The sequence below is a fragment of the Oncorhynchus clarkii genome, unplaced genomic scaffold (assembly GCF_045791955.1).
Source record: "Oncorhynchus clarkii lewisi isolate Uvic-CL-2024 unplaced genomic scaffold, UVic_Ocla_1.0 unplaced_contig_8355_pilon_pilon, whole genome shotgun sequence".
Classification (NCBI taxonomy): domain Eukaryota; kingdom Metazoa; phylum Chordata; class Actinopteri; order Salmoniformes; family Salmonidae; genus Oncorhynchus; species Oncorhynchus clarkii.
In genome coordinates this window covers 35,945-63,128 of record NW_027258492.1, presented here as the reverse complement: position 1 = coordinate 63,128, position 27,184 = coordinate 35,945, and the positions used below count along the sequence as shown (strand labels likewise).

The following is a 27,184-nucleotide window of genomic DNA, read 5'->3' as shown; positions in this document are numbered from 1 at the left end:
AAATCGCTCCAAGTCAAGTCACTTGATATTTGCAGATCTGTATGGTCTCGTTAGCTATAAGCAGTGCAATGGTAAAGCTTCCACCATACAGATCTGCAGAGACGAAGGGTTACAGCGCCAAGGGGTTAGGGGGCGATTTGGGAACATCCACTGATTACATCTCCATTCTCCAGCTTCCTTTTGTAGATAGACCCCATTGAGTGATCATAACTCAACCAGACCTCACTACATTGTAGTCTATGACCTACAGGTAGTGGACAAAAAAACAGAGAACTGCATAAATTGGGGACAGTAAGTATGCCAGCAAAAGTATGCGAGCAATTTCCTCATGAAAGAGGTGCATTCCTTCAACAGTATTCCAGACTCTTTTCAACCAGTATTCCAGACTATTCAACCATGCATAATTTATAGACCCTGAAATTCTCCACTTATTTTAGTTTTAGTTCCAAGAGGTAAATCATCCCCTACATTGCAATCTCCTTCCAGAAATCACAACGCCTGGATAAGGGTTTACATATTAGCTAACCACATATCAACCTCATGCCTGTGTACATTCACAACGTTTCATGCAACCTTAGGTTGCTTCATGCAGCAGGACTGAAAAATAAAATCAGCCTGGAACGGGACCAGTATATTCACACGGTACTTGTCACAATCACCACATCTTGCTAATAACCACTGGTGATCCAGTTTGGGGGTAATCAATAGTCCAAACTGGTTAGATGTTGTCCATGGAGCTGAACCTCCATTTAACTACTAGAAAACACTTATGGGACGGTTTTGGAGACTCATTTGTTTAATATTTATTTATTTTACCTTTATTTAACTAGGCAAGTCAGTTATGAACAAATTCTGATTTACAATGACGGCCTAGGAACAGTGGGTTAACTGCCTTGTTCAGGAGCAGAATGACAGATCTTTACCTTGTCACCTCAGGAATTCGATCTACCTCTAACCACTAGGCTACCTGCCGCCCCCTCATTAAGCCTAGTCCTGGACTAACAAGCACTCGCAATGGAAATTCTCCACGGAAATCACTTATTCCAGGACTAAGCTTTATCTGGGTCTGGAAAACCGGCAATATACACTGAATGTACAAAACATTAAGGGCACCTGCTCTTTCCATGACAGTGACCAGGTGAAAGCTATGATCCCTTATTTAATCCACTTTAAAATCAGTGTAGATGGAGGGGAGACGACTGGTTAAAGAAGGATGTTTAAGCCTTGAGACATGGATTGTATGTGACGGTGAATGGGCATGAAAAAGGATTCAAGAGCTTTTTAAAAGGGTATGTGAGTTGGTGCCAAGTGCACCGTTATGTCAAAATGCTGTGTTTGTCACGCTAAACACTTACCCATGTGTATCAACAACGGTCCACCAGCCAAAGGACATTCAGCCAACCTGACAACTGTGGGACGCAATGGAGTTAACATGGGCCAGCATCCCTGTCAAACGTTTGACACCTTGTAGAGTCCATTCACCGACAAAATGACAATGGAGGCCTATTGGGGGGGACTATGTTAGGACAGTGTTCCTAATGTTTGGTATGCTCAGTGTATGTCCTCTTCTAAACCTAAAAGAAAAACAACCAATAGGTATATCAAATCTTTATTAAATCTTAAAAGTGAAACAATTTCATTTGAATCTGTTACTTATTCCATTCATCTGTGCAATCCATTCCATTTGTGTGTCTTCCTTTACAAATCCATCCTGTCACGATTACATAGCTCTGGAATAAATTTTAGTCAAAGTCAAAAAGTTAGATTAAATTACCTGAAATGAGACTTCAATACAACTTACAGCCATTAGCAATGTGACATCAAAACACTTGCTCCACGTCCTGACTGCGACTAAATGGAATTGTAGTCCTGCAGGACATACCAGTTAGCAATTTTTTCCCCAAATGATCTGAGAATCCAGATTTTTATTGGTTTACCTCTAAAAGAGTACGGCCACAGACACATGAACACGGATTAAAATCATATATGATGTACTACATCATTGTCAAGTCAAATGTATTGGAATTTTGTGTCGAGTATTTTGGATGGAGCCAATGCTTTTTCAATGGGAGTCATCTGTTCCCAAATGAATGACAACGGAGATGATTGTCTGCCCAAAAAATGAATAACTGAACACAACTTTCCAATGAACTCGTCTGAAAACAGTTGATTTGAACTGTACTTTTGTAAGTCATTTACAATTTCAGTGTTCATGTGTCTGTACAAAGCGGACACATTGTGCTTTTCATTTGAAAGACAATTATTTTCATTGTTATTCATCCGGGAACAGATGACTTTCATTTAGGGCTGACCCCATTTGGTCGATCAAGAGTTCAGTTGAGCAGTGGAAAATATATATTTTACGCCACACAAGACACCTGCCTGATTCACACCTGTCTCAGTAGACTCCCCCATTGTGGCGGCCACATGGATGACCGTATCACCAGCAGTACATTTACCATATAAATTCTAATCTAAAATGTCTGTTTGGTTAAGGTTATTTCTGTTAATGCATTCAAATCATATTATGACAATCTTACCATTGTCAATGTAGGAGTGGACATGTTTGCAGAACGCACAACCTAGGCTACATTTGTGAGAAACAAGTTTTGGTTTATTTCATTCCATTTATGAGTTGTCAATTTATTAAATTGTCTTTTGTTTGGAGTGCTCCCATCAACCTTGACTAAGAACACACCTGATTACACATAGAACTAGGCCTAGGATTAGTTTTACTGGGGGTGGTCGTGTAATGTAATTATGTGCACAAGCACAAAACGTCAGTAATTTGTACATGGCAAGAGTAACAATTCCAGACAGAATAACCAACTCCAAGGTCCTCTGATAATAGTAGTCCCGTGCGAATCGACATCCCAGTGTTTTGAGAGAAATGTCTGTTTGACAGTTTTGCTGACATTTCAGGCACGAAAACAAGAACTGATTAGATAAATTGAACGAAGTGCTGCGCATAGGCTATATATGAAGGGCCTACATGGATCAACTTCAACAGTGAATACTTTTGTTCATATGTTTTGTGTAAATAAATTGAATATTGCGAAATGCATCAGTTAAATATTGCGCCCTTGATTGATAGCAAAGCAGCATACAACTGACCTATACGTTTGGAAATGATAAAGTTCACTTTTGCAACGCATCTCAAGTGCACTGTTTAGCTCACATCTGAAGGCTGGGGGGGAATTCAATTGCGATCCTACAATATCATAATGTTTATGATCACACTTCCTCAATTCAAATATTATAGCGACACTGTACCTAAGATGGTTTGGTATGGTTTAGAAACTTGGGATAACTGCCAATTTATAAAAAATAAAAATAAAAAAATAAAAATGAATTACAGGAGGCAGTTTGGAAAAACTAATTCCGTCTGAATTTCATTACCAACGTTCAGTAGTATTACTACTCCTGTGCAAATAGAGCTTAGTGTAATTGTCTAAGAATATTGAGCGCAAAACCCAACTTAATTAGGTCTATAAATCAATAACCTGACTTAAATGTATACAGCGCAATCGAAAGTATTCCGACCCCTTCCTTTTTTCCATATTTTCTTACGTTACAGCCTTATTCTAAATTGGATTGAATAAAATAAAAATCTACACACAAATACCCCATAATGACAAAGCAAAAACAGGTTTGTTTTATTTGATAAAAGACAGAAATGAAGGACTGTAAATCAGGTAGTCTGGGCCAGGTAAAATGGCGGACTGAACAGAGGTGCGGATCGCTTCAAGAAAAAAGAAAAAAAGTCTGACTAAATTTTAGTACTTCAACTCCATATACTCATGGGTCTTCAATCTGGATAACACCACAAAAAATAAATTAGGCTAGACACATTTATACACCAATATTACCAAAAAACAAAACATCCAAACATGACGGAGTAAACAGAGAACCCAACCCCAAACGAAAATGTGTCTGACGGACACAGACGATTTATGATTTTCACCACCGGGAATGGCAAGGGTGGAAACCAATCTGTTAAAGTCGATAAATGATCAACTTGGCATACTTGAATGAGTCCGTAAAGATATAAAAAAAGAATTGAAGGCAAGCCTCGCGATGAGTGACGAAAAAGCTGCGACAACGGAGAAACAAACAAGCTAAAACGTTAGTCAATAAGATTGAAATGGAGGTTAACTTAAAAAGGAGAAAATGTTTCTGCGAGAAGCCTTACTTGACATACAGACTAGATCTATCAGAGAATCTGGTACTTACTGGTATCAAACAAAATGAGAGCGAAGATCCTGAAATTGTGGTGAAATCATTCTGACAGCGCTACAGATCCCAGGCGATGCTGTCGACAAAATCCAACTCGAACATGTACACCGTTTGGACAGAGGATGAGCGCCCAATTGTTGGCAGATTTGCATTCTTCAAAGATAAAAAAGTTTAAAAAACTGGGTGAAAGACTCGCTAGCACGAATGATCCGTACCAGAAGGAAATTGCAGAACAGCGCAAAGAGAATAGATATCTTTTTTTTTTAAACACAAAAAAAACTTGCAGCTCTCCTATAAACTGATTATTGATAACTAAATGTTCCGAGACACCAAGACTATCCTAGCTATCCTAAATATGACTAAGTTCCCATAGAGAAGTCAAAAAATGGAACACCCAATAATATCCACGTTAGGGATTGTAATATCAAAATAAAATACAACAATTGAAAAATAAATAAACCACAACTACACCACAAGACAGAGAATGCTGTAAAATAATTAGTATTCCACTTTCTATTTATAGTATTTTATAATTAGATAAGACAGCATCAGAAGGGTAACAAAATAATACATCCTAAAATATAAGGAACTGGAACACAAAAGTACTAATTGTAGGGATAAAAACACAGCAAACAGAGGACACAGTATGTGGGTATGTGCGGTTGAATTGTGATGGAAGGTGGTGTGTGTTTTTGTGTTTGGAAAAAATGTGGCTTTGAGTGAGAAAAAAAAGTGGATGCAAATCCCAGAGCCCATGTTTGTCTGCGAGCAGGGGTTGTGAGATCACCTTCAATTTTGTGCAGATATGGGATATACATTTAATAATAAATTAATATATTTTGATTTATTGTCCTATCATGACAAAACAGTCCAACCCTATACCCCCAACTGTTTTATGGGCCTACTGTAAGTAGCCTATACGCAGCCAAAACAGAAAGATAAATGTGGTCAGAGACCCACTAAAGCGTCACCAGCCCCTTGACTGCGCCCTTAAACAGCTTGGAAATTTCCAGAAAATTAAGTCATGGCTTTAGAAGCTTCTGATAGGCTAATTGACATCATTTGAGTCAATTGGAGGTGTCCCTATGGATGAATTTCAAGGCCTACCTTCCAACTTAGTGCCTCTTTGCTTGACATCGTGGGAAAATCAAAAGATATCAGCCAAGACCTTAGAAAGTCTGGTTCATCCTTGGGAGCAATTTCCAAAACGCCTGAAGGTACCACGTTCATCTGTACAAACAATAGTACACAAGTATAAACACCATCGGACATCGCAGCCGTCATACCGCTCAGGAATGAGAGGCATTCTGTCTCCTAGAGATGAACGTACTTTGGTGTGAAAAGTGCAAATCAATCCCAGAACAGCAAAAGGAACTTGTGAAGATGCTGAAGAAACAGGTACAAAAGAATCTACAGCGGGGCAAAAAAGTATTTAGTCAGCCACCAAGTGTGCAAGTTCTCCCACTTAAAAAGATGAGGCCTGTAATTTATCATATGAATTTATTTGCAAATTATGGTGGAAAATAAGTATTTGGTCAATAACAAAAGTTTCTCAATACTTTGTCATATACCCTTTGTTGGCAATGACAGAGGTCAAACGTTTTCTGTAAGTCTTCACAAGGTTTTCACACACTGTTGCTGGTATTTTGGCCCATTCCTCCATGCAGATCTCCTCTAGAGCAGTGATGTTTTGGGGATGTTGCTGGGCAACACGGACTTTCAACTCCCTCCAAAGATTTTCTATGGGGTTGAGATCTGGAGACTGGCTAGGCCACTCCAGGACCTTGAAATGCTTCTTACGAAGCCACTCCTTCGTTGCCCGGGCGGTGTGTTTGGGATCATTGTCATGCTGAAAGACCCAGCCACATTTAATCTTCAATGCCCTTGCTGATGGTAGGCTTTGTTACTTTGGTCCCAGCTCTCTGCAGGTCATTCACTAGGTCACCCCGTGTGGTTCTGGGATTTTTCCTCACCGTTCTTGTGATCATTTTGACCCCACGGGGTGAGATCTTGCGTGGAGCCCCAGATCGAGGGAGATTATCAGTGGTCTTGTATGTCTTCCATTTCCTAATAATTGCTCCCATAGTTGATTTCTTCAAACCAAGCTGCTTACCTATTGCAGATTCAGTCTTCCCAGCCTGGTGCAGGTCTACAATTTTGTTTCTGGTGTCCTTTGACAGCTCTTTGGTCTTGGCCATAGTGGAGTTTGGAGTGTGACTGTGAGGTTGTGGACAGGTGTCTTTTATACTGATAACAAGTTCAAACAGGTGCCATTAATACAGGTAACGAGTGGAGGACAGAGGAGCCTCTTAAAGAAGAAGTTACAGGTCTGTGACAGCCAGAAATCTTGCTTGTTTGTAGGTGACCAAATACTTATTTTCCACCATAATTTGCAAATAAATCTATTAAAAATCCTACAATGTGATTTTCTGGATTTTTTCCCCTTCATTTTGTCTGTCATGGTTGAAGTGTACCTATGATGAAAATTACAAGCCTCTCATATTTTTTAAGTGGGAGAACTTGCACAATTGGTGGCTGACTAAATACTTTTTTGCCCCACTGTACATACACAGTAAAATGAGCCCTTTGTCGAAACAACCTGAAAGGCTACTTAGCAAGGAAGGAAGCAAGCAAGCCACTGCGCCAAAACCGCCAAAAAAAAGCCAGACTACGGTTTACAACTGCATATGGGGGCAAAGATGGTACTTTTTGGTCCTAACTGACCTAAGACGAGGAATTTTTACTAGGATGAAATGTCAAGAAATGTGAAAAACTGAGTTTAAATGTACTTGGCTAAGGTGTATGTAAACATCTGACTTCAACTGCATACAAATAAAGATATGGACGATACGGTGCTGGTGGAAAGCTATGGCTGGCAACAACACCTGACTCCGTACTTCAGGCCGCTGCCACAGATCAAGCAGTACCAGCACTTATTTGGCCTGAATGCCAAGCTGGAGGAAACCTGGCACCACCACTATGGTGAAGCGTGGTGGTGGCAGCATCATGCAGTGGGGATGGTTTTCAGCAGCAGGGACTGGTAGACTAGTCCAGGTCGAGGGAAAGATGAACGGAGCAAAGTACAGAGATCCTTGATGAAAACCTTCTCCAGAGTGCTCTGGACCTCAGACTGGGGAGAAGGTTCACCTTCCAACAAGACAACGACCCTAAGCACACAGCCAAGACAACACAGGAGTGGCTTCGGGACAAGTCTGAATGTCCTTGAGTGGTCCAGCCAGAGCCCGAACCCGATATAACATCTCTGGAGAGACCTGAAAATAGCTGCGCAGCGACGCTCCCCAGCCAACCTGACAGAGCTTGAGGATTTGCAGAGAAGAATGGGAGAAACACCAAATACAGGTGTGCTAAGCTTGTAGAGTCATACCGAAGAACACTCAAGGCTGTAATCGCTGCCAAAGGTGCTTCAACAAAGTACAGAGTAAAAGGGTCTGAATAATTATGTAGATGTGCAAAAAAATAAAAAATACAAAATGAAATATCACAACAACAAAAAAAATCTATACACCCATTTTGCTTTATCATTATAGGGTACTGTGTATAAATTGATGAATGAAAAAAACAGGGCCTCCCGGGTGGCGCAGTGGTTAAGGGCGCTGTACTGCAGCGCCAGCTGTGCCATCAGAGTCCCTGGGTTCGCGCCCAGGCTCTGTCGTAACCGGCCGCGACCGGGAGGTCCGTGGGGCGACGCACAATTGGCCTAGCGTCGTCCGGGTTAGGGACGAGTTGATGGAGAAAGAGACTGCGAGAGAGAGAGAGAGAAAGACAGAGAGAGAGAGAGAGACTGCGAGAGAGAGAGAGAAAGGCTGCGAGAGAGTGTTTGCAAGTTCACTGATTTAAAGCAACAATATTCGAGTGATGGGCTGTTTTAAAACGCTTACCATGATGAGATACGTAGGTCTAAGTACATTGTGAACTGCGCTCCATATTGAGATGGGCTGTCTGTCCCCACCTTGAGCGTCAATTCATCATGCAGAGGCCGTAGAGAAGCCATATTTAGACGTTGCATATAATTTATCAGTTCCATTTCACGCCATGCTGTTCATGTAAAGGTATTATAATTGACCAGTTTCTCACAGCTTTTTATCCCGGGAAAAGGGAATTGTTTTGGATGGTAAATCTCAGTAGGCAGGGTTCCCTCCATTCAACTGTAGGCTGTAACCCCCCCAAAGAAAAAACATGATAGAAATGTTCCATTTGAATAATACCTGCTCGCAGTCTCTCATTTTCTTGACGACACGTCTCCAGTTCTTGCTGAAGTAGCACATAGTTTGCACACCCTGCAAGAAAATCAATAGACAGATTGATAATTGTGACTACTTGGCCAGTGGTTACAAAGTGCATTGATGGCTTTTTGGGAATAAACTTAGTCTTCCCATCTGTGGCGTAAGGCCGGTAGAGTGACCCTGAGGGACCAGTACCAACAACAGTGTTTCACATGGGTTCCGTCTAAAAAAAAAAGTGCATGGAAAGTGAATATGGAAGGTGCGTCCCAATTACTAAATGTAAACAACTGGAGACACCGTGTCATTTTTGGAGACATGTTATTGACATGGCAGCATTGCTATTGTACAAGAATGCTAAAATATTTGTATCTGGAATTTGTCTTTCAGCATCAGTAGGACACACCTACCTGACTCTCCGCCACCAGTCATATAAAAGAGAACTGTCTAATGCCTCCCATCAAAAAGAGCTGGCCCAATCCAGCACAGGTTACACCTGAAGCATGAGGACTTGCAGCGAGTGGTGAACTTCAACTACGCAAAGGATAATGGAATAGTATTGCCAGGACGCCACCCAGGTGGAATGGGAATTAGAATGTTTGTGCTGTTCTAATAACCAATTTCTGTGTTCATGCAAGTGGCTGACTGTACAAATCAACTATCAGTAGATGCAATTTGGCAGTACGCCCAGACCGTGTTGAAAACAAATGAAGTTGTTTTGAGAACTTGAGATTTCTCAGTTAAGGTCTCAGCTTAGAGAGAAGCCTCGTGAGGTGTTGGTCTGTCACATGTTATGAAACAGTATTGGTTGGTCACATGAAACAAAATGGTAATGATTAACTATGCTAAATCATGCAAATATAACTTGTCTTTATATATGGCTACACACAGACAACTGTTGGGACTGCCACAGGAGAGCTCCCGATTGAGATGTGTACAATAAAACTGTGAAGGACCTCGGCGTTACTCTGGACCCCAATCTCTCTTTTGACGAACATATCAAGGCTGTTTCAAGGACAGCTTTTTTCCATCTACGTAACATTGCAAAAATCTGAAACTTTGTCCAAAAATGCAGAAAAATGAATCCATGCTTGTGTTACTTCTAGGTTAGACTACTGCAATGCTCTACTTTCCGGCTTCCCGGATAAAGTACTAAATAAACTTCAGTTAGTGCTAAATACGGCTACTAGAATCCTGACTAGAACCAAACAATTTGATCATATTACTCCAGTGCTAGCCTCACCTATACTGGCTTCCTGTTAAGGCAAGGGCTGATTTCAAGGTTTTACTGCTAACCTACAAAGCATTACATGGGCTTGCTCCTACCTCTCTCTGATTTGGTCCTGCCGTACATACCTACACGTACGCTACGGTCACAAGACCCAGGCCTCCTAATTCTCCCTAGAATTTCTAAGCAAACAGCTGGATGCAGGGCTTTCTCCTACAGAGCTCCATTTTTATGGAATGGTCTGCCTACCCATGTGAGAGACGCAAACTCGGTCTCAACCTTTAAGTCTTTACTGAAGACTCATCTCTTCAGCGGGTCATATGATTGAGTGTAGTCTGGCCCAGGAGTTTGAAGGTGAACGGAAAGGCTCTGGAGCAACGAACCGCCCTTGCCGTCTCTGCCTGGCCGGTTCCCCTCTTTCCACTGGGATTCTCTGACTAACCCTATTACAGGGGCCGAGTCACTGGCTTACTGGTGCTCTTTCATGCCGTCCCTAGGAGGGGTGCGTCACTTGAATGGGTTGAGTCACTGAGGTGATCTTCCTGTCTGGGTTGGCGCACCCCCCTTGGGTTGTGCCGTGGCGGAGATCTTCGTGGGCTATACTCATCATCCTGAGACGAGGCCAAGTTGGTGGTTGAAAATATCCCTCGTGGTGGGGGGGGCTGTGCTTTGGCAAAGTGGGTGGGGTTATATCCTTCCTGTTTGGCCCCGTCCGGGGGTATCATCGGATGGGGCCACAGTGTCTCCTGACCCCTCCTGTCTCAGCCTCCAGTATTTATGCTGCAGTAGTTTGTGTGTCGGGGGGCTAGGGTCAGTTTGTTATATCTGGAGTACTTCTGTCTTATCCGGTGTCCTGTGTGAATTTAAGTATGCTCTCTCTAATTCTCTCTCGGAGGACCTGAGCCCTTGGACCATGCCTCAGGACTACCTGGCATGATGACTCCTTGCTGTCCCCAGTCCACCTGGCCGTGCTGCTGCTCAAGTTTCAACTGTTCTGCCTGCGGCTATGGAATCCTGACCTGTTCACCGGACGTGCTACCTGTCCCAGATCTATTATTTGACCATGCTGGTCATTTATGAACATTTGAACATCTTGGCCATGTTCTGTTATAATCTCCACCTGGCACAGCCAGAAGAGGACTGGCCACCTCTCATAGCCTGATTCCTCTCTAGGTTTCGGCCTTTCTAGAGAGTTTTTCCTAGCCAACGTGCGTCAACACCTGCATTGCTTGCTGTTTGGGGTTTTAGGCTGGGTTTCTGTACAGCACTTTGAGATATCAGCTGATGTACGAAGGGCTATATAAATACATTTGATTTGTAATATGGTGCATTGAGTTGGTTGGAACCCATCCAGCTCGCTGACGAACAGTGACTAATTTAAGATAGACTGAGTGTCCGTGTAAGAACTTTTCCACAACACAGGACAAACACTTTGGTGGCAAGCTGCTGCCATCCCATGTGACAAAAGCAGCAGTGTGGAGTCTCTACAAGGAATCGATGACAACACTTGGTATGTAAACCATATTAGCTGTTTCACTAACTGTGGGGCAAAACATTTAACTTATTTAACCTCTCTTGGGTAGGGGGCAGTATTTTGAAGTTTGGATGACAAACATGCCCAAAGTAAACTGCCTGTTACTCAGGCCCAGAAGCTAGGATATGTAAATGCATGGTAGTATTTGATAGAACAGTTTCCAAAACTGTTAAAATAATGTCTGCGGGGGGGGGGGGGGGGGGGGGGGGGGAGCTAGCATGTTGGAGTGAACGGCTGTGCGTGAGAGGCTCCTGCAACTTTTCTGCGAAATAATCTAATTTAACCTACTTTATGGCACTTTTTACAACAAACGTTTCTAGATTGTAACTTTTTATATGAAAATGCCGAGTAATAAGCGACCAAAGGACAATAAACCAACAGCGGAGGCCTACTCCCCACTAAACAACGAGACAGACATGGCGGGAGGCACATGCAACAACGTAACACTTACAGAACTTACCCGGGCTTTGGGGGAGCTACGTGTTGCTATAGCTGAGGATCTTAAAGGCCACTATTGCTGAACTGGACACCAAAATCGAGAGCATCATTCGAACGGTCGCTTCGCATGGCCAGAGTATTGTGGACCTTGAGAAAGCTTCTGAATTCAACGCTGGTAGGATCGACGAGTTAGAGAAGCTATGCACGTCATTGCAGGATACTGTGCAGAGGCTTTCTGTGAAAGTGGTGGACCTCGAGGGCCGATCCAGACGTAATAACCTTCGCATTGTTGGTCTGGCAGAGGGGGTAGAGGCGGGCTCTCGCCCCACCGACTTCTTCGCCAAGCTATTGAAGGATGCAATGGGATCGGATGTTTTGGATTCGGATCCCCAGCTGGACCGCGCACATCGCTCCCTTGTCCCAGTGCCTGGACCGGGCAAACGTCCTCGCCCAGTAATCATCTGTTGTCACAGTTTCAAGACCAAGGATCTTATCCTGCGTGAAGCTCGAATGAGGGGCAACCTGTCACATAAAGGGCATCCATTCCGTGTATATGAGGATTATGCGCCCGATGTGGCAAAGCATCGCGCCGACTACAGAGATGTCATGACCAAACTCTACAAACTCCATCGTCGCCCAGCCTTACTCTTCCCTGCAAGACTAAGAATTACCCTGCCTTCCGGTGAGAAGATTTGGCTCTCCTCGGTTTTGGAAGCAGAGAAGTTTATCCGGGGATATACACCAATCCCCCGTACAGGTTAGAGTGCCTTGTTATTGCGTGTTAGGGTCTGCTCATGGACTCGAATCCATACTATACCATATTGGGTGAAAACGTATTAAACGGGCTCAACAAGGGCTACCGAACATGTAAGACGCTGAGCAGACCAATGGATGGCGGTCAGAGCTCTCAATTAACGTTACATTCACTTTCATCCCGGCTGTGCTCAGAGCGATGCATATTTTTTACTTCCAGGTTTGATCACTGACACCTTCGGACGGATATACTTATATTCCCCCACTTTTGTTTTGTTTCGTTATTTATTTTACAATCCTTACATTATTCTTACTACCATACCATTTATTTATTGCTTGCAGGGGACTGGGGGTGATGGTTGGGAGGGGGCAGACACCTGGCTAGCAGGTTGATGTTTTGTGCTGTTCTGCCTTTGTCTGGCCGTGGGCCTCTCTCCCGACTAGAGTCCCACCAGCCCTCTGTAGTGCTTATGTCTGTGTAGGTGTGCGTACATATAATTACTATTTGTACTTTATTACCATTTTCTCTTAGCATTTTAGTATTATGTATGTGTATATTTTAAATCAGTGTAGATTGTTATTCTGGGGTATGAATGTTTGTATGTGTATATGTGCATATGGATGTATATACATATTCTTTAAATATATATTTTTATATATGATTTTTTTGTGTGGGTATGTATATGTATGTATATATGTGTGTGTGTGTGTGTATGTATATATGTATATATACACGTATGTGTATCTATATATGTATGTGTGTGTATATATGTATGTATGTATGTGTGTGTATATATGTATGTATGTATGTATATGTGTATGTATGTATGTGTATGTATGTATGTATATATGTGTATATATGTATATATGTGTATATATGTATATGTGTATATATGTATATGTGTATATGTGTATATATGTATATGTGTATATATATATGTATATGTGTATATATGTATGTATATGTGTATATATGTATATATGTGTATATATGTGTATATATGTATATATGTGTATATATGTATATGTATATATGTGTATATATGTATATGTGTATATATGTATATGTGTATATGTGTATATATGTATATGTGTATATATATATGTATATGTGTATATATGTATGTATATGTGTATATATGTATATATGTATGTGTATATATGTGTATATATGTATATATGTATATGTGTATATATGTATATGTGTATATATGTATATGTGTATATATGTATATATATATAATGTATATATTTTTATTTAAACATGTTTTTTTTTTATGGGGGGAACGTTTAATTTAACAAATCCTTGTTCCGATCTCCTGACCCACAGTATGTAAAGGTACGGCTGACTATGTCGTTTGCGGATGGTTTATTTTTTGACCGGCAGTGCTTAGCAATATAATCTTGAGGCTATATCTTGCTTATCTCTGGGATTGAACCAGGATGACGCTTAAATGCGCAATATGTTTAAGTTGCAACTTATTCTGTTTAGGTTTATTAGATGTTAACTGAACACTTAACTCGCGGGAGCCTCCTCAGTTCATATGTTAGTAGAAGTTCTAGAATAGTGAGAGGTGAACGTATAGTTGGGATTTTATTTTTGTTTTATCTCTTGTTCGAGGTCGCGCCGTGCTTTTTTGGCATCGGCCAGACAATGTGTTTATTATTTTTATTTATCCTTTTTTTCTCTCTCCTGTTTGTACATGCCTGTTAAATGTGGGTTGATGGGGGGGGGGGGGTAAGTGTTGGGGAAATTAGGGGAACAGGGTGGGAAGTAAAGGTGCCTTGCAGGGGGGAGGGGTGGGTTGGATACTGGTACTCGGGTGTAGGTGCTACATTAGCTGATCGTGATGGTTTGGTGCGCTTTCTTACCTTTTTATCAAGTTACATGGTATGCAGGCCACCATAGGAACTACAAACGAGAGGAGGGCGGGGCTTACATTCACTTCCTGGAATGTCAAGGGTTTAAACAAACCAATTAAGAGGGGCAAGGTCCTAGCCCACTTGAAAGCACTCTGTCTGATATTATATTTTTGCAAGAAACCCATCTGAAGAATAACTCTCATAACAGACTTAAGTGTAGGTGGGTGGGGCAAGTGTATCACTCTAACTTCTCTGCCAAAACGAGAGGCACAGCGATTCTGGTACGGAAAGGAATTCCCTTTCTACATAAAACCACTATTGCGGATAAAGAGGGTCGGTATGTGATCGCAATAGGAGAAATCCACTCTACCTCAGTAACTCTACTAAATTTCTATGGGCCAAACATTGACAACCCCTCTTTTTTCAAAAGAGTCCTTGCCCTGATTCCAGATATCTCCCATACTAACCTGGTCATTGGAGGGGACCTTAACTGTGTGCTAGACCAATATTTGGATAGATCCTCTACCCGGCGGACCCCTACCTCCTATTCAAGTGAATTCTTGAATACCTACATAAAAAATTCTAACTTATTTGATATATGGAGGATCGCTAACCCTACGGGTAGGGAATACTCCTTTTACTCTCATGTTCACAAGGTTTACACTCGAATTGACTACTTTTTGTTGGATGCTAGACTACTCCCCTATACCTGTAATGTGAGGTATCATGATATTATAATCTCGGACCACAGTCCACTCACCTTCTCCCTGAGATTGGGTGACATTGTACCAAACGAGAGGGTCTGAAGGTTGAATCCTCAGCTCCTCACAGAACAAACATTCTGTGAATATCTTAAAGACCAAATTACACTTTTCTTTGATACCAACGACAACACAGAGACCTCCCCAGCATTATTGTGGGAAACACTGAAGGCTTATCGGAGAGGCTGTATCATCTCCTTTCAGGCTGCCAGAAGTAGGCAAAACAGAGGAAAACTGGAAGAACTGGAGGGACAAATTCACTTACTGGATAGGGAGAATGCTAGCCACCCATCTATGGAGAAACATAAAAAAAATTACCTCTTTAAAATTTGAATATAATCAGATTCTCTCAGCTAAAATTGCTAAATCTTTTCTCTATGCCAAGCAAAAATATTTTGAGTTTGGTGACAAACCACACAAATTACTCGCCAGACAACTTCGAAAAAATGTGAGTGACCGAATGATTCACAGGGTTAAATCTGCATCTGGGGAATTACTCTCTTCCCCCAAAGACATCAATGACAGATTCCGGCAGTTTTATGAGACAATACACATGCAGGGTATTGAATTAAAGCTACACTCGTTGTGAATCTAGCCAACAAGTCAGATTTTTAAAATGCTTTTCGGCGAAAGCATGAGAAGCTATTATCTGATAGCATGCAACACCCCAATATACCTGAAGGGGACGTAAACAAAATAATTAGCGTAGCCGGCGCTACACAAAAACGCAGAAATAAAATATAAAACATTCATTACCTTTGATGATATTCTTTGTTGGCACTCCTATATGTTCCATAAACATCACAATTGGGTCTTTTTCCCGATTAAATCCGTCCATGTATGCCCAAAATATCCATTTGTATAGCCTGTCTGGTTCAGGAAAAAAAGCTCTCTTCCAACACGCAACGTCATTTTTTAAAATTATATAAGTTGCCTATATTCTTTGACAATACACTTCAACCTACTTTTGTAACCCAACTTTAGGTATTTGTAAACGTTAATAAGCGATCAAATTGATCACTGGGCGATCTGTATTCAATAGCAGTCCATTTTTCTCTCTTCCAAAATAGATTGCTCTAGGCTGGATGGAATGAAGGATCTATTGGTCATGACTCAAAGGATTTTTGTCAATGAAAATGACGTTTTTGGCGTCATCGTGTGGAAGCTGGCCATATTTAATTTGGTGTCCTTTAAACAATACATGCAAGTGGCGCATGGATATTATATTCAGCTTTCAGTGACCAGTTTCTTGCGCTTTTCGATGAAACACACGCTCTGTTATAGTCACAGCTGTGATTTAACCAGTTTTAGAAACTTCAGAGTGTTTTCTATCCACACATACTAATCATATGCATATACTATATTCCTGGCATGAGTAGCAGGACGCTGAAATGTTGCGCGATTTTTAACAGAATGTTCGAAAAAGTAGGGGGTAAGCTTAAGAGGTTTTAATTATGCAAACATTTTTGGAGGACTGTAATCTTCCTGCCCTGAACCAGGAAGATTCTAACTTCCTGAATAAGGAAATATCTTGATGAAATTCGAGAAACAATTAAATCTCTAAAGAGTGGCAAGACCCCGGGCCCAGATGGATACCCTGGTGAATTCTATAAAACATTCAGCAACATGCTCTCTCCCTATCTGCACAAAATGTTGGTTCAGGCCAATGAGGATGGAGCTCTCCCTTCTACTTTGGACGAAGCGTTCATTACAGTTATACATAAGAAGGGTAAAGATCCAGAAGAGGTAGGGTCATACAGACCAATATCTCTCCTTAATACAGACCAAAAGATTTTAGCAAAAACTCTGGCTAACAGGCTTATTAGCACTTTAATTGGTAAATTGGTCCATTCGGATCAGACTGGCTTTATCCCTAACAGAAACTCATTCTTCAATCTCAGGCGCCTCTTCAATATTATGTATTCTCAGAGGTTACCCAACGTGGACCTTGCCGTCATATCTCTTGACGCCGAAAAGGCCTTTGACCAAGTTGAGTGGCCCTATCTATTCAAGGTCCTACAGAAATGTAATATTGGAGATGAGTTCATAAATTGGATCCAGCTTTTATATAGGAACCCCTGTGCCAGAATACTCACTAACCAATCATTGTCGCCCCGATTTAACCTCAACAGGGGGACAAGGCAGGGTTGTGCGCTGTCGCCTATGCTCTTCGCCCTAATTATCGAACCGCTCGCTCAGACGATTAGATCTCATGCAGCAATACACGGCTATAATACTAAAGATACTCTAAATAAGATCTCCCTATACGCAGATGACATCCTCCTCTATGTAACAGAACCCCAGGCTAGTATCCCAGCTATTCTTGATGTGATCAATTGGTTTGGTACCTTCTCGGGATACAGAATAAATTGGAACAAGAGTGAATTAATGCCCATACGGTCGCAAAATGCCTCCTGGCTAGAACATCTCCCATTTAAGTTATCTTCAGAAAAATGTACCTACCTAGGAATTGTAGTTACCAAACAATACTCCTTACTATTTAAAGAGAATTTCCCCTCTCTGATACAAAAACTCAAAGCAAACATACTATTTTGGAGAACTCTCCCAATTTCTCTCCTCGGAAGAATTAATGCCATTAAAATGGTCTTCCTCCCACAACTGCTCTACCTATATCAGAACATACCAGTATTCATACACAACTGGACTCAATTATCAATCCTTTCATCTGGGATTATAAAACACACAGGATAGGTAAAAAACACCTCTGTAAATCCAAGATGGAAGGAGGATCGTCTCTCCCAAATTTTATATTTTATTACTGGGCCGCTAACCTCCGCATTGTTACGTTTCTGCTGGATGACGTACTTCCGGCATCCAGCTGGCTTAGTATGGAGCGTGAGGAGTGTCACCCCTTCTCTATTGGCGCTGTGATTTTGTCGCCTGTCAATCTGGAGATGTCACTTTATTGTAACAATCCTATTATACATAGCACAGTCCAAATCTGGAAGCAAATTAAAGTCCACTTTGAGCTTAGACCAATGTCATTCATGCTCCCTGTCGCCAGGAATCCCTCCTTTGCCCCTAACCTTGATAACACCTTTGAGCGATGGGGAGAGTTGGGGATAAGTACCATAGGGGATTTATACATAGAAGGGACCTTTGCTTCCTTTGAGTTGCTGAGGGAAACTTATAACCTTCCCAGAAGTAATTTTTTCAGATACTTACAAATTAGACTACGTTAGGAAACACCTCCCAACATTTGGGAATGCCAAACCTTCCATGTTTGACGGATGCATAAAAATATGCCCCACCTCCGATAAACTGATATTGCGTCTATATGATGCTTTTCAATCTGTTAGCACACCTTTCACTGATGCCATCAAGGCAAAATGGGAGGAAGAACTAGGGACTGACATCTCGGTGGCAGACTGGGAAGAGAGCTTGGAGTATATCCACACATGCTCCATTAATTCCAGACATCGTCTCATACAATTCAAGGTTTTACACAGATTACACTATTCCAAAACTAAACTGCATAGGATATTTCCTGACACATCCCCTACATGTGATAAATGTCAGGCTACGCAGGGTACACTACTCCACTGCTTTGCCCTATGCTCTAGCTTGCATGGTTATTGGAGTGGAATTTTTGGGATCCTCTCTGAAGTTTTGGAGACTTCAATAGATCCAGACCCGCTTCTGATAATCCTGGGAGTATCTGAGTCCCTAAACGGATTAACCAACCCCCAAAAACAACTAATCTCGTACGGTCTCATCTCGGCAAAAAAACTAATCTTGTTGTTTTGGAAGAGGGGGGAAGCGCCCTCTACCAAATTATGGCTCAGTGAATTGGCAAACACTGTACACTTAGAAAGAATTAGATATATTCTGAACAATAAATTATCAACATTTGATCAAATCTGGCAGCCTTTCCTCTCCTACTTGGACGAGTCGGCGCTGTGAATTTGTACTTATTAACGCACTCTCAATTGTAATATTTTAATCTACCTTTGGGCAGCATGTGCTGGCCCTGGGGGGGGTTGGGGGAATAAGGGGATAGGGGGGACATCTTCCCTCTTTCTTTCTACGTGTCCTTGTTTTGTATGTCGTGTTTTGTATTATTTGTTCTGCACCCAGAACTCTGGGTCTTGTTGTTCCTGTATGCTCTTTTATGTTTAGATAAGAATTGTATACCTGTCTTGTATACCTATACACCATTCTTGTGTGTGTTTAATAAAAAATATTTTAAACAGAGATATCCATACCATAAAAATAAAAAATAAAAAAATAAAAAAAGAATGTCTGCGTATAACAGAACTGATATGGCAGGTGAAAACCTGAGGAAAATCCATCCCGGAAGTGGGATATTTTTGATGTGGGTACTTTTCTATTGAATGCCTATACAGTATGTATTTGGATAGGACCCACATTGCAGTTCCTATGGCTTCCACTAGATGTCAACAGTCTTTAGACATTGTTTCAGGCTTGTATTCTGAAAAACAAGGAAGAATGAGAACATTCTTCCACTGGACTCTAAATCAACCAGAGCTGTTTTGAGTGCGTGACCGATTGCAATGCCGTTCATTTTACATGTAGATATGGTTAAAGTGACTATACCTATATGATGAACAGAAAGTAGCAGAAGCGTAAGAGGGGTTGGCGGGTGGTGGGTTGCGGGACACAATGCAGATGGCCCAGTTAGCCAAAGTGCGGGAGCAGTGGCTGGTCGGGCCAATTGAGGTAGTATGTACATTAATGTATAATTAAAGTTACTATGCATATATGATAAACAGAGAGTAGCAGCAGTGTAAAAGTGGTGTTGGGGGGGGGGTTACACAATACAAACAACAGGAGTCTTATGGCCTGGGGGTAAAAACTGTTGAGAAGCCTTTTTGTCCTAGACTTGGCACTCCAGTACCGCTGGAGTGCCAAGTCATGCGGTAGTAGAGAGAACAGTCTATGACTGGGATGACTGGGGTCTTTGACAATTTTTAGGGCCTTCCTCTGAACCCACCTGGTGTAGAGGTCCTGTATGGCAGGCAGATTAGCCCCAGTGATGTGCTGGGCCGTGCGCACTACCTTCTGCAGTGCCTTGCGGTCGGAGGCCGAGCTATTGCTCTACCAGGCAGTGATGTACCAGTCAACCAGTCATGCCCTCGATGTTGCAGCTGTAGAACCTTGAGGATCTCAGGACAAATGCCAAATCCTTTTAGTTTCCTGAGGGGGAATAGGCTTTGTCGTGCCCTCTTCACGACTGTCTTGGTGTGTTTGGACCATTCTAGTTTGTTGGTGATGTGGACACCAAAGAACTTGAAGCTATCAACCTGCTCAAGGCTGAAATCGCTACCAAAGGTGCTTCAACAAAGTAGAGTAAAAGGGTTGATGGATAGAGAGAAAGACTGCGAGAGAGAGAAAGACTACGAGAGAGAGAGAAAGACTGCGAGAGAGAGAGAGAGAGAGAGAAAGAAAGACTGCGAGAGAGAGAGAGAGAAAGACTGCGAGAGAGTGTTTGCGAGTTCACTGATTTAAAGCAACAATATTCGAGTGATGGGCTGTTTTAAAACGCTTACCATGATGAGATACGTAGGTCTAAGTACATTGTGAACTGCGCTCCATATTGAGATGGGCTGTCTGTCCCCACCTTGAGCGTCAATTCATCATGCAGAGGCCGTAGAGAAGCCATATTTAGACGTTGCATATAATTTATCAGTTCCATTTCACGCCATGCTGTTCATGTAAAGGTATTATAATTGACCAGTTTCTCACAGCTTTTTATCCCGGGAAAAGGGAATTGTTTTGGATGGTAAATCTCAGTAGGCAGGGTTCCCTCCATTCAACTGTAGGCTGTAACCCCCCCAAAGAAAAAACATGATAGAAATGTTCCATTTGAATAATACCTGCTCGCAGTCTCTCATTTTCTTGACGACACGTCTCCAGTTCTTGCTGAAGTAGCACATAGTTTGCACACCCTGCAAGAAAATCAATAGACAGATTGATAATTGTGACTACTTGGCCAGTGGTTACAAAGTGCATTGATGGCTTTTTGGGAATAAACTTAGTCTTCCCATCTGTGGCGTAAGGCCGGTAGAGTGACCCTGAGGGACCAGTACCAACAACAGTGTTTCACATGGGTTCCGTCTAAAAAAAAAAGTGCATGGAAAGTGAATATGGAAGGTGCGTCCCAATTACTAAATGTAAACAACTGGAGACACCGTGTCATTTTTGGAGACATGTTATTGACATGGCAGCATTGCTATTGTACAAGAATGCTAAAATATTTGTATCTGGAATTTGTCTTTCAGCATCAGTAGGACACACCTGACTCTCCGCCACCAGTCATATAAAAGAGAACTGTCTAATGCCTCCCATCAAAAAGAGCTGGCCCAATCCAGCACAGGTTACACCTGAAGCATGAGGACTTGCAGCGAGTGGTGAACTTCAACTACGCAGAGGATAATGGAATAGTATTGCCAGGACGCCACCCAGGTGGAATGGGAATTAGAATGTTTGTGCTGTTCTAATAACCAATTTCTGTGTTCATGCAAGTGGCTGACTGTACAAATCAACTATCAGTAGATGCAATTTGGCAGTACGCCCAGACCGTGTTGAAAACAAATGAAGTTGTTTTGAGAACTTGAGATTTCTCAGTTAAGGTCTCAGCTTAGAGAGAAGCCTCGTGAGGTGTTGGTCTGTCACATGTTATGAAACAGTATTGGTTGGTCACATGAAACAAAATGGTAATGATTAACTATGCTAAATCATGCAAATATAACTTGTCTTTATATATGGCTACACACAGACAACTGTTGGGACTGCCACAGGAGAGCTCCCGATTGAGATGTGTACAATAAAACTGTGAAGGACCTCAGCGTTACTCTGGACCCCGATCTCTCTTTTGACGAACATATCAAGACTGTTTCAAGGACAGCTTTTTTCCATCTACGTAACATTGCAAAAATCTGAAACTTTGTCCAAAAATGCAGAAAAATGAATCCATGCTTGTGTTACTTCTAGGTTAGACTACTGCAATGCTCTATTTTCCGGCTTCCCGGATAAAGTACTAAATAAACTTCAGTTAGTGCTAAATACGGCTACTAGAATCCTGACTAGAACCAAACAATTTGATCATATTACTCCAGTGCTAGCCTCCCTATACTGGCTTCCTGTTAAGGCAAGGGCTGATTTCAAGGTTTTACTGCTAACCTACAAAGCATTACATGGGCTTGCTCCTACCTCTCTCTGATTTGGTCCTGCCGTACATACCTACGCGTACGCTACGGTCACAAGACCCAGGCCTCCTAATTCTCCCTAGAATTTCTAAGCAAACAGCTGGATGCAGGGCTTTCTCCTACAGAGCTCCATTTTTATGGAATGGTCTGCCTACCCATGTGAGAGACGCAAACTCGGTCTCAACCTTTAAGTCTTTACTGAAGACTCATCTCTTCAGCGGGTCATATGATTGAGTGTAGTCTGGCCCAGGAGTTTGAAGGTGAACGGAAAGGCTCTGGAGCAACGAACCGCCCTTGCCGTCTCTGCCTGGCCGGTTCCCCTCTTTCCACTGGGATTCTCTGACTAACCCTATTACAGGGGCCGAGTCACTGGCTTACTGGTGCTCTTTCATGCCGTCCCTAGGAGGGGTGCGTCACTTGAATGGGTTGAGTCACTGAGGTGATCTTCCTGTCTGGGTTGGCGCACCCCCCTTGGGTTGTGCCGTGGCGGAGATCTTCGTGGGCTATACTCATCATCCTGAGACGAGGCCAAGTTGGTGGTTGAAAATATCCCTCGTGGTGGGGGGGGCTGTGCTTTGGCAAAGTGGGTGGGGTTATATCCTTCCTGTTTGGCCCCGTCCGGGGGTATCATCGGATGGGGCCACAGTGTCTCCTGACCCCTCCTGTCTCAGCCTCCAGTATTTATGCTGCAGTAGTTTGTGTGTCGGGGGGCTAGGGTCAGTTTGTTATATCTGGAGTACTTCTGTCTTATCCGGTGTCCTGTGTGAATTTAAGTATGCTCTCTCTAATTCTCTCTCGGAGGACCTGAGCCCTTGGACCATGCCTCAGGACTACCTGGCATGATGACTCCTTGCTGTCCCCAGTCCACCTGGCCGTGCTGCTGCTCAAGTTTCAACTGTTCTGCCTGCGGCTATGGAATCCTGACCTGTTCACCGGACGTGCTACCTGTCCCAGATCTATTATTTGACCATGCTGGTCATTCATGAACATTTGAACATCTTGGCCATGTTCTGTTATAATCTCCACCTGGCACAGCCAGAAGAGGACTGGCCACCTCTCATAGCCTGATTCCTCTCTAGGTTTCGGCCTTTCTAGAGAGTTTTTCCTAGCCAACGTGCTTCAACACCTGCATTGCTTGCTGTTTGGGGTTTTAGGCTGGGTTTCTGTACAGCACTTTGAGATATCAGCTGATGTACAAAGGGCTATATAAATACATTTGATTTGTAATATGGTGCATTGAGTTGGTTGGAACCCATCCAGCTCGCTGACGAACAGTGACTCATTTAAGATAGACTGAGTGTCCGTGTAAGAACTTTTCCACAACACAGGACAAACACTTGAGGCAAGCTGCTGCCATCCCATGTGACAAAAGCAGCAGTGTGGAGTCTCTACAAGGAATCGATGACAACACTTGGTATATAAACCATTTTATCTGTTTCACTAACTGTGGGGCAAAACAATTAACTTATTTAACCGCTCTTGGGTAGGGGGCAGTATTTTGAAGTTTGGATGACAAACATGCCCAAAGTAAACTGCCTGTTACTCAGGCCCAGAAGCTAGGATATGTAAATGGATGGTAGTATTTGATAGAACAGTTTCCAAAAATGTTAAAATAATGTCTGCGTATAACAGAACTGATATGGCAGGTGAAAACCTGAGGAAAATCCATCCCGGAAGTGGGATATTTTTGATGTGGGTACTTTTCTATTGAATGCCTATACAGTATGTATTTGGATAGGACCCAAATTGCAGTTCCTATGGCTTCCACTAGATGTCAACAGTCTTTAGACATTGTTTCAGGCTTGTATTCTGAAAAACAAGGAAGAATGAGAACATTCTTCCACTGGACTCTAAATCAACCAGAGCTGTTTTGAGCGCGTGACCGATTGCACCCCGTTCGTTTTTCTTTTGTTTTGAGAACCCTGAGGCACGGTGTCTCCAGAAACTTTCACTTTTTGGTGTTCTATGATATCCACTTTACAAGTATATATTCTTTTTTTTCTTCTTTTTTTCAAGTCTGCCCTCTCCTCGTTTTATTCCCTTCATCTGCACTGGATAAAAACAATATGGTGAAGGATCATAATTAGGCTGGTTTTCAACTGGTCAGTTCCTTCAGATCAGTACTGATGAAGGAGAGGTGAAGAGACAACAACTGACAGAGCCTTGCATGAAAAGGTCACACACACACACCAAAAAAGGTTTTGATGGCTTTTAAATATAACAATCAAAAACTATTTTTTCCCCCACTTACTTGCTGTGCTGTTTTGTTGTTCAGTCGTTTTATTCTCAACCAGGATTTCTATGGACCGCCACTTGGGTCTTTGCATGTCAAAAAAGTTACGTCAAATAACACTATTTGACGTGTCAAAATAAGCTTGTTGACCAATCAGGACCTGAATATGACTGCATGTCACAATTGAATGCGTTCATACATTTTTCATGTAGTTATTACACAATCACTCGTATTTTATGTCACAACGACTCATGATGCTGGTAAAGTTGGCTCGCGTACCTACAGTGCTGGTCAAAAAAAGCTAGCTAGCTCATGAATGCAAAAAATGTTCTTGCCCAAAAACAACAATCTGTTTCAGTAGCTAGCTAGTTAACTATATGGCTAGGTGTCAGCTAAAATAACCCTAATTTGTTAAGACAGTTCTTATTTGATTAATGGTGGTCGGACCCATCTATGTGACGCTAGCCACAATAAGGATTAGCCAGCCACAGTAGTGGAACTTTGAGGTTAACCTTCAAATTAAATTAAAATGTCATTGACAGTGATGCAAATGAATACAAATAGTAGAATTATGCCATAACTTGGTAGATCATGCTAAACAAGATTGGAATGTTATATAAAATCAACAAAATACAATAATTTGATATGTCAAATCTGTTAATCACACAGAATGTATTAGACTTAGAATTGCATACTTATTTCACTGTACAGACTTACCTATGGATTGTGGATCAATGCCATGGGGTATCAGTCTACTCAGTGACACCCAGAGAACAGTAGCTCTTATTGCTGGACTTTGAAACAAACTTAATTGAAACACATTTGTCAACCTATGTGTATTGAACACTATTCCTGAGAAAAAAACAATATGAAAAAAAAAACAAGAATGTTTGAGTCTGATAACTGAGGACGTTGGGGAAAAAAATATATATTGGGTATTGAGCAGACTTACTCCATTTCATTGATCCCCAGTCCATATGTAAAGCTGTACAGTGCAATATGAATGTCTATACACACACAATAGGCTGACAGGGGAGGTGAATTCACACAGTCACAGTCCCGTGATAAGAGCTACAAATGCCAAAATGTGCGTAAATTCTTCACAGTTGTGTTGTGAGTGTCACAGTAGACTGATACCCCATTTCATTGCGTCACATTCCAACCTTGTTAAACATTATCGAGTTTAAATATAGAATGATTCCACCAATTCTAACCTTATGCATCACTTTCAAAGAGGCACTTTAATTTTGAAGGCAAACCGCAAATCCTATTGTGCCTAATCCTTATTGTGGCTAGCGTTACAACACACAGCCTGGTCAGGTCTAGCCTCACTAGCCAGATGAAGCTAGCTGGCTGCTTATAACTTTATAAAGGGCAACAGGGTTAAGTAGCTGGCTAGCTATTTATTTTCATGAACTGAAGTTCAATTTCAATAGGCGAACAACAATACTTACAAGGATTCCTAAATCAGTGCTAAGAAAAGTGAAAATGACTGCAGTTTTTACTGGTCATTGTTTTCAGGCTGGTTGTATTGGTGCTACCAAGCTAAAGCTAGCTAGCTACCCCAGAAGTTACAGTCTAGCAAATAATGCTTTATTACCAAAGTGCTATTGTAAACACATCGTTCGTGGCTGGTGTTTGCATACTGTTTTTGTACAGCTTTGACAGTGGTACTGATAGTGGTGGCGCTTGGCTTGCATGTGCAAATTCAGAAAACACAACTTTCTATAATAGAACTGTGTTATTTGACGTGCATCTTTTTTGACACGCAAAGACCTAAACAGCGTTCCATAGTATGCTGTAAAGCTAATAGTAGTGACGCAATTACTGTGCACCTCCGGTAGGGCAACATCTGAACAATAGCGCACATGGTAAGGTTAGTGTGTACTGGTGCCCGATCAATCGCGAAAACCATCATCACCCAATACGGAGAACGGTTGATTGTCATGGGAAATGAATTCCATTATCTTGGCTTTAATGGATTTTGCCTTTGAGTTGTCTCGCGGAAATTCTTACTCTTTCAAATGACTGCTCGACTTGACTGCTCGATCCACACAGCAGACATTGTGGGCTAAGTTAGGAATGGTGTGTTGCACGTGTAGCGCAAAATTTTAAAGTGGCGTCATTAGGGCATGTACCTACGTTATATAGGTATGCATGTCGGGGGTTAAACTAGACATCGGGCCAATACCGATGTTGGCATTTTTAGCGAATAATCGTCAGATTCCGATATATCGTACATCCCTACTCCAAAAACCCATAAAAGGCTACTCCTTGATGTTATCCTCACAAATAATCCTGACAGGTATGAGTCTGCTGTTTTCTGTAATGACCAATGTTTTACAGCCAGTGATCGTAATCGCTGCTCAGTGAAACGACCTGTCCTGACTTGTCATAGACGCTTGCTAAAAAACTAATAAGCAAGCCTTCCTTCATGACCTCTGGCCTCTGTAAATTGGTATAGAATCAGCTTGATCCCCTCTGTCGAAGATGCCTGGACCTTCTTTTTTTGTATTTTCAGTGGCATTGTTAAACATGCCCACATAAAAGAAAATTAGAATGAAAAAAACTGGTTCAACCATGATCTGGCAGTTACTCTACCTCAAGAATTCCATTTGGCGTAAGGCTCGGCAAACACATACTCAGACTGACTGGCTCTCGTTCAGGCAAAAGATAAATAAGTGCACTCAGGCTATCCGGAAGGCTA

General features: G+C 41.9%; 1 protein-coding gene across 2 annotated transcripts in view; it reads right to left on the bottom strand.

The window, feature by feature from the left end:
• Positions 1-1,593: 1,593 nt before the first annotated feature.
• The window catches only part of LOC139397108 (uncharacterized), a 52,823-nt gene continuing 27,232 nt past the window's right edge, over positions 1,594-27,184 (bottom strand). Inside the window, exons 6-8 of one of the 2 annotated variants that reach the window (XM_071143977.1) lie at positions 20,913-20,984; positions 8,463-8,534; positions 1,594-1,730 (exon numbers count right to left, since the gene is read on the bottom strand). In XM_071143977.1, the coding sequence (XP_071000078.1) occupies positions 1,699-1,730; positions 8,463-8,534; positions 20,913-20,984 (176 nt within the window). In that variant the 3' untranslated portion in view covers positions 1,594-1,698. Of the gene's footprint in view, positions 1,731-8,091; positions 8,535-20,912; positions 20,985-27,184 lie in introns of those variants that run through there. The other variant, XM_071143976.1, reaches the window with a different exon arrangement.